The 7385-nt window shown below is 58.9% G+C and overlaps 1 protein-coding gene and 1 long non-coding RNA gene across 2 annotated transcripts in view; both read left to right on the top strand.

Annotated features, from left to right (window-relative positions):
• The first annotated feature begins 1762 nt into the window (after positions 1 to 1762).
• FOXA2 (forkhead box A2) lies at positions 1763 to 4034 on the top strand. The gene is made up of 2 exons (XM_030448638.1): positions 1763 to 1849; positions 2478 to 4034. The coding sequence occupies exons 1-2, from the start codon at positions 1763 to 1765 to the stop codon at positions 3726 to 3728; spliced, it is 1338 nt and encodes a 445-aa protein (XP_030304498.1). The 3' UTR covers positions 3729 to 4034.
• Positions 4035 to 6201: 2167 nt separating this feature from the next.
• LOC115598160 overlaps positions 6202 to 7385 on the top strand; it is an 11570-nt gene continuing 10386 nt past the window's right edge. The window contains exon 1 of the long non-coding RNA XR_003987436.1: positions 6202 to 6356. This is a non-coding gene — a long non-coding RNA (uncharacterized LOC115598160). The remainder of the gene's footprint in view (positions 6357 to 7385) is intronic.

Here is a 7385-nt window from a genome sequence, read left to right as displayed (position 1 = left end):
AGCAGCTGGAGGCAGCGGGGTTGTTTTCGTTGGGCGATGGCTCCTGAGGGTGCTGGAGCCCCGGGGGAAGGGTTTGGGGAGTTTTAGGCTCCCGCCCTCCGAGCCGGAGCCCCGCGGGAGCTGAACCCCTCCTCGGGGCTGGCTTTGTGTTAATATTTAAAGACTATCGCCAGCCTGCGGCGACAGACGGGGGCTTCTCCCCCACCCCGGGAGAAAAATTATATCGATAGCTGGATAAATAAATACATGTACAGACCAACAAATGCATAAACCCGGCGGTTTATGGGGTTTGTTGGTTTTTTGTTGTTTTGTTTGTTGGTTTTTTTTTTTAAGGTGGGGATTTTTGAAGAGGCAAAACCAAACCCCTGGCTCGGTGGAGGCTGCGGGGAAGGGGGGTGGGGGGACAGGGAGGGATGGTGCCGGGGGGGGCCCAGCTCGGGAGGTGTGTGGAGGTGGAGAAACCCCCCCAGCTCCCTCCTGCTCCGTCCCCCTTCGCCCGCTGGACCCCGATGTGTCCGATGGGGCGGGCGGGGGACGTGGAGGGGGACGGGTTTGGAGCCGGGTGATTTTTTTTTTGCCATCCGTCCGTCTGTCCTTCAGTCCTTCCTTCCTTCTCCCCACCCCCGCCCACCCCCCCTCCTAACCCCCTCCCCCCGCACCTTCCCCGAGCTGCTCCGCGGCTTTTCAGCCGCGCTGCCCCGACGGTGCCCACCGGGACCCCGCACCGGGGGGGGGGAGTCCCCGGGCCGCTTCTCCTCCCGCTTCCCCCCACCCCCCCCGCCCTCCCCTGTTTGTTTTAGTTACGAATTTGTTGTAGGTACCTGAGCCGGAGCCCGAGGAAGAGCCGGAGCGGCAGCTGGGCCCTGCCGATGGGGCAGAGCCGGGGGGCGGCCGGGCAGGGGGCGACCTGAGCCCCGGGGGCTCCGCGGAGCAGAGCAGCTCGGGGAGAAGAGGTGCGTGGGGTACGGGGGATGCGGGAGGGGGCACAGCTCGCACCGGGGCTGCGGGAGGGGCACAGCTCCCACGGGGGGTGTCACAGCTCCCGTTGGGGTGTCAGGGGGTTAAACAGCTCCCGTCGGGGATGCGGGGGGCATCGAGGGGGGGGGAAGGGATCGGCTCCCGTCGGGGCTGCCCGGGGTGGGGCTATGGGGGTTGATGGAAATGGGGTCCCGCAGGATCCCCCCTGCAAAGTCGGGGGACGCCCGGGGTGAGGGGGGGTGGTGGTGCCGGCGGCCCGGACCCCCCGGGTCGGGCGAAGGGGGTGCGGATAGGTGCGCGGGGGGCCGCGGAGGAGCCGCTCCCGCCTAGGTGTGAGCTGATTATTCAAATGGGCAGCCGAGGACCTGGGGATTGGAGGCTCGCCCGGCCGCTCCGTGCTATATCACTGGGGCACCCACGTCACTGCAGCACTTGTCCTCCTCTTCCTCCTCCTCCTCTTCTTCCTCCCTCCTCCCTCCCTCCTCCTCCTCCTTCCTCCTCCTCCTCCTCCTCCTCCTCCGGCTCCTCCATCGCCTCCGGGCGACTCTTCGCCGCGGAGCGCTGCGAAAACCCACCCAAGGAGCGGGAAAAAAAAATAAACCCAGCCCCAGCGCCACTGGATCCCCCCCCTCCTCTTCCTCCCTCCCTCCTCTTCCTCCTCCTCCAGAGGCTCCGACGGAGGGGAGGGAGGGCTGGGGACTTTTTTTTTTTTTCTTTTTTCTTTTTTTTTTTTTTGGGTTGCTCTCTGTCGTCGTTTGTTGTGGCTGTTAAATTTTAAACTGCCATGCACTCCGCTTCCAGTATGCTGGGAGCGGTGAAAATGGAAGGCCATGAGCACACGGACTGGAGCAACTACTACGGGGAGCCCGAGGTAAGGAAAAGAGCCGGGAGAAGCGGGGGGGTGCTCCGCAGACTCCCTCCTCGCCACCCCCGGTCCCGGCCGGGGTCGCCCCCGCCGTGTCAGCCCCGGGATAAAATTAACTTTGGCATCAAATCCCTGCTGGGGGGTTGCCTGCTGCGGGCAGGGTGCGGGTAGGGGATCCCGGGGGGGTGCGGGGCAGCGGTTGTCTAATTTTTTTTTAATCCTTCCTCCCCCCCACCCCCCTTTTCCCCCACAAGTCCCGATATTTTTCTAGTCCGGGCAGGGATGTTCCTTCCCCTTCCTTCAACTCCTCTTTCCAGGACGGCTCCGCCGCTCCTGTTGCCGTCTCGTCTCTTTCTTTAAATAAATATATAGATATATTTGTTTTTCATTAACGAGAAAAACAACCCCCCCCCCCAACCCCACCCCGCCCCGGGATTTAACCCTTCCCGCCCCGCGGGGCACGGAGCCCCGGGGCTAGAGAAGCTTTTGCCCCGTGGCGGTCCGGGCTGGGCTGGAGGGTCCCGCGGCCGCTGCGATGTCCCCCCGGGCTGTCCCTGTCCCCAGCGGGGCTGCTCACCTCCTTACCCCCCCCCACCCCCAACACCTCCCTCCTCTCTCTCGCTTGCCCCCGCAGAGCTATTCCTCGGTGAGCAACATGAACGCGGGGCTGGGCATGAACAGCATGAACACCTACATGACCATGTCGGCCATGAGCACCACGGCCAACATGACGGCCGCCACCTCCATGAACATGTCCTACGCCAACACGGGCATGAGCCCCTCGCTCACCGGCATGTCCCCGGGCACGGGGGCCATGCCCGGCATGGGCTCAGCCGGGGTGGCGGGGATGGGCGCCCACCTGAGCCCCAGCATGAGCCCCATGGGAGGCCAAGCGGGCTCCATGAACGCCCTGGCCCCCTACACCAACATGAACTCCATGAGTCCCATCTACGGGCAATCCAACCTCAACCGCTCGCGGGACCCCAAGACCTACCGGCGGAGCTACACCCACGCCAAGCCCCCCTACTCCTACATCTCCCTCATCACCATGGCCATCCAGCAGTCACCCAACAAGATGCTGACGCTGAGCGAGATCTACCAGTGGATCATGGACCTCTTCCCCTTCTACCGCCAGAACCAGCAGCGCTGGCAGAACAGCATCCGCCACTCGCTCTCCTTCAACGACTGCTTCCTCAAGGTGCCCCGCTCCCCGGACAAGCCAGGCAAAGGCTCCTTCTGGACCCTGCACCCCGATTCTGGAAACATGTTTGAGAACGGCTGCTACCTGCGCCGCCAGAAGCGCTTCAAGTGCGAGAAGCAGTTGGCCACCAAGGACGGCGGCGGGGCGGGCGGCGGGGGCAAGAAGGGTCCGGGGCAGCCCCCCAGCCAACCCCTGGGGGAAGGCAGCTCCTCGGGGGGCTCGGAGGGCTCGGCCGGTGCTGAATCCCCAGCCAGCGCCTCACCCTGCCAGGACCACAAGCGTGCCCTGGCCGACCTGAAGGGCACCCCGGGGTTGAGCCCCGGAGAGCCGGCGGCCTCGCCGGGCCAGCACCTCCTGGCCCCCCACGCCGGCCTCCCCCACGACGCCCACCTCAAGCCCGAGCACCACTACGCCTTCAACCACCCCTTCTCCATCAACAACCTGATGTCCTCCACCGAGCAGCAGCACCACCACCCTCACCACCACCACCCTCACCACCACCACAAAATGGACCTGAAGGCCTACGAGCAGGTGATGCACTACTCGGGCTACGCCTCGCCCATGCCCGGCAGCCTGGCCATGGGGCCCGTAACGAACAAAAACGGCTTAGAGTCCTCCCCTTTAGCCGGAGAGACTTCTTACTACCAAGGTGTGTATTCCCGGCCCATCATGAACTCCTCCTAAAAGGGCCGAGAGGGGGAAAACCTCCCTGGGGAGAGGGGAGAGCCCCTCACCGTGCCCCCCGCCTGCAGCCCCCCGGCAGAGTGATGGACTATGAACGCTGTCGAGCACGGTACATATACATATATATATATATATATATATTTTTTTTTTTTTTTTCCGTTGGCTCCAGATGTTTGCATCCGTTCGGGAAACAGCAGCCGTGTGTCTCGCAAGCGTCTCTGCCCTCCCCAAGGGCTGGCATGTTGCTGTGTTCCCCCCTGTTCGGCCCAAAGCCACTCGGGGGGGGGGAGGGGGCCTGCGAAAATTCCCTTGGTTTGCCTTGTTTTGGTGGGGAGGGGCGGGTTAGGGGCGAGGGAATGGGGAGAGGGGCGGGGGGGGGATTTCCCTCTGGCTTATTTTATTTTTTTTTTCGTTGTCGTCATCGCCAGGAGGTATAAATATATCTATTTTTTTGTGTGGAAGTGATGGGGAAAAACAAAACAAAACCAAGACGAACGAAACGAAGCCCTCCTTCGCTGTGAAACCCATGCTAGTTTTGAACCCGAGGACCAAAAGTCTTGTAACGTTGTGGAAAAAAAAAAAAAAAAAAGGGGGTGGGGGGGAGGTGGGGGGGAAGAGGGAAAAAAAATAATTAAAAAAAAGGAAAAAAACTACGAAAAAAAATTAAAAATAATAATAATAATAATAAAAAAAGACAGGATAGATCGTTGTAATTGCAACAAACGCTTGATGTTACCGGGAGAGTAAACTACTTGGATCTGATTAATTTATCGTTTCTGTATGCTTTATTTATGGCTGATAAAGATGTGTGTTCTGGTAGCGACTAGCCAGATTTTCACAGAACTCTATTAAAGTGTTATTGGCGGTTTTTTTCCCCCCTGCATCTCTGTTCCGCCGGGACTTCCCCTGTCTCCTCCACCACTGCCTTCTCCGGGACCCCCCCACCCCGCTCCCCGCCTGCCCCGACGGCGCGGCCGCTCCGGCCCGCAGCTCCCCGCCGCTTTTCCGCCGGTGCGGAGCCAGCTCTAGGGGGGGTGGTTAGTTGGGGGGCTCAGAGGGGTTGGGTTCTCCCCGCAAAATCCGGGGGTGAGGAGCGAGGAGCGCTCGCAATACCGCGGCCCGGCCGCCGCAATCAGCATTAACTGGGGGGGGGATTGATGCAGCGCATCCCTGCTGCCTGCCCTGGGGGGGACACGGGACACCTCGGGACCTCTGCGGGGGGATAAAACCAAAACAAAACACGCAGAACCTTGTATTTTTCCCTTCTGAAGTTTGTGGGGTTTTGGGTTATTTTACCTTCCTTTAACACCTCCCGGTCACTCCGAGCCTGAAGCTTCGGCCCCAGAGCTTTCGGGCCACCCCCTCGAGGAAGCAAAACCGTCCTGATTTTTCTTTGTTTCTACACACACACACACCCCGAAAACCCTCCTGCCCCTTTTCCCAAACACTTGTTGTTTTTCCCACGCGTTGGGGTTTAGTTTTTTTTTTTCCCCACTGCCGACATCCATTTCGCTTTGCGGAACCGACTCAGAAATTCCCCTAAAGATTCCCCAAACTCCTAAAATTCCGCATTTGTCCGCGAGGAGAGAAAAAGGGGAGAGGGAAGGATGGGGGGGGGGGGAATAAACCCAAATAAACCCCCCTAAAATAAAGAAAAGCGAAACCCCCGAGCCCAGGAGGAGGGCTGGAGGCAGAGCTGTGCCGGTCTCTATACGGGCAGGACACACACGTTGTGCAGCGCGGCATTGCAATGTGTTTCATTAGCACATAAAAGGCTCCCGCAGGGAGGGAGCACGGCCGAGGGGGTGCCGCCGGTTTGGGGAGGGGGTTGTGCCCCTCACACCCCCCCTTAACCTCCCCCTCCCCATCCATTCACCTTCCTCTTCCACCCGGGCTGTTCCTCTCCAGCCCCGGCCCCGCCGCCGCTCCAGCCCCGCTCGGGCAGCAGGTTCCTTCTCCTCCCCCCTCCCATCCCCCCGGTTTATTTTTTATTTTTCTGAAACTCCAGGATGGAGACTTGAGGAACAAGAGGAGAAAAAAAAGGAAAAATTAAAAAAAAAAATTCCCTAGGCCAGACGTTATTTCTTTTTCTTTATATGTTCCCCCCCTTCCCTGCCCAGGGCATTTTTTCTCTCCCCTCACAACTCGCCCGCCCCCAGCCAAACTCTGCCGGTTTAAGCAACCGTGATCTGTGAATAAACAAAGTCAGTAAACAACAAAAAAGAAAAAAAAAAAAAAGCGGAAGGGGGGGGGGTAGGAAAGGAAAAAAAAAAAAGGGGGGGGGGGAGAGTTTGAAATCTAGATCCAAATTCCAGGAGGGTAAACTTTCAACACCACGTCATACTTCTGCAAATTTACACAGATATTATATTGCGTCCCTTTCCTTCCCCCCCCACCTCCCCACCTCCTCCCCTTCACCCCCCCACCCCACCCCGCTCCTTTTGAGCCATTGTGCTTAACTGAATTTTATAAAGCTGATCGATATCTTGGTAAAATATTCATTTTTAAACTAGCGGGCAACGAAATCTTTGCTTTGTGCTAAAGTCAACAAGTCGCCCGGTTCTCAGCTCCAATAAATGCCGGGATGCTCCCGGCCCCCGCAGAGCCGGGCCGGCCGCCGGGGCGCAGGTAGGTGCCACCCGCCGGTCCTTCCCATGCCCTTCCCCTTCCCACCTTCCAGCCCTCCTTCCCTCCCTCCTCTTCCTCAGGGGGGATGGATGCTCCCCGCCGTCTCGCCTACGGATGATTTCTTTTTTGGATGGGGGGGTCCTGACCTCGCTGCCCCTCTCCCAGCCCCACCACTCGTTTTAAAACCGCGGTGCCGGGGGGTGGGAGGAAGGGATGAGCGTTATTTAGGGGGAGAGGGGCAGCTCGGGCAGGAGTGGGGTGCGGCTGGGGGCGGGAGGGCGCGGAGCCCCGTTTCTGCCACTTTTAGCCCCAAAAAGCTTTTGAGGACGGGGCGAGTCGTTGTGTCTCGGTAAGACGAGAGTCCCCATCGCTCTCCTCCTCGGGTTTTCACTTTGGAGTTGGGTTGTTTTTTTTTTTTTACTTTTGTAACAAAAATCCACGTGAATCCCCTCCGCCTTTTTATCCCCCCCTCCCCGTTGTCCTTTCCCCCCCCTCCTCTCGGGTCCGTGTCACTCTTTTGTTCCGGGTTGGGAGCGCCCACGCCGTGTCCCTCCCCGCCAAAGGAACATTTCTGCCGTGGCCGTGACACCGGGGAGGCTCCCGGTGCCGCTGCCGGTACCAGGCAGGGCAGGGCCCTACACCCGTGTGGGGGGAAAAAAAAAGAAAGATAGAAAAAAAAAAAGAGAGAAAAGAAAATTTTAAAAAAGGGCAGGGGGGAATAGAAAGGGAAATAGGGGGAAGAACAGAGGGGTAAGAGAGGGGGAAGTAACAGGGGGGAAAGTAAAAGAGGGGGAAAATAGGGAGGGAAATAGACGGGGAAGCAATGGGGGAAATAGGGAGGGAAACAGGGAAAATAGAGGGGGAAATAATAGTGGATAATAGAGGGAAAATAAGGGGGAAAGAGGATGGAAACAGAGAGAAATAACAGGAGGAAGAATAGGGGAAATAGGGGGAAAGATAGGGGTGGAAGTAGGGGGGAAGTAATAATGGGGAAAATAGTGGGGAGGTGGGGGAGAAACGTCAGGAGAA

The sequence above is a fragment of the Calypte anna genome, chromosome 3, assembly GCF_003957555.1.
Source record: "Calypte anna isolate BGI_N300 chromosome 3, bCalAnn1_v1.p, whole genome shotgun sequence".
In the NCBI taxonomy this organism is placed as follows: Eukaryota; Metazoa; Chordata; class Aves; order Apodiformes; family Trochilidae; genus Calypte; species Calypte anna.
This window is presented reverse-complemented; position numbering and strand designations above follow the sequence as displayed.

Coding starts and splice junctions, on each gene's coding strand:
- FOXA2 (XM_030448638.1), top strand. CDS start 1,763: ATGCACTCCGCTTCCAGTATGCTGGGAGCGGTGAAAATGGAAGGCCAT. Junction 1,850..2,477: donor ACTACTACGGGGAGCCCGAG/GTAAGGAAAAGA, acceptor TTGCCCCCGCAG/AGCTATTCCTCGGTGAGCAA.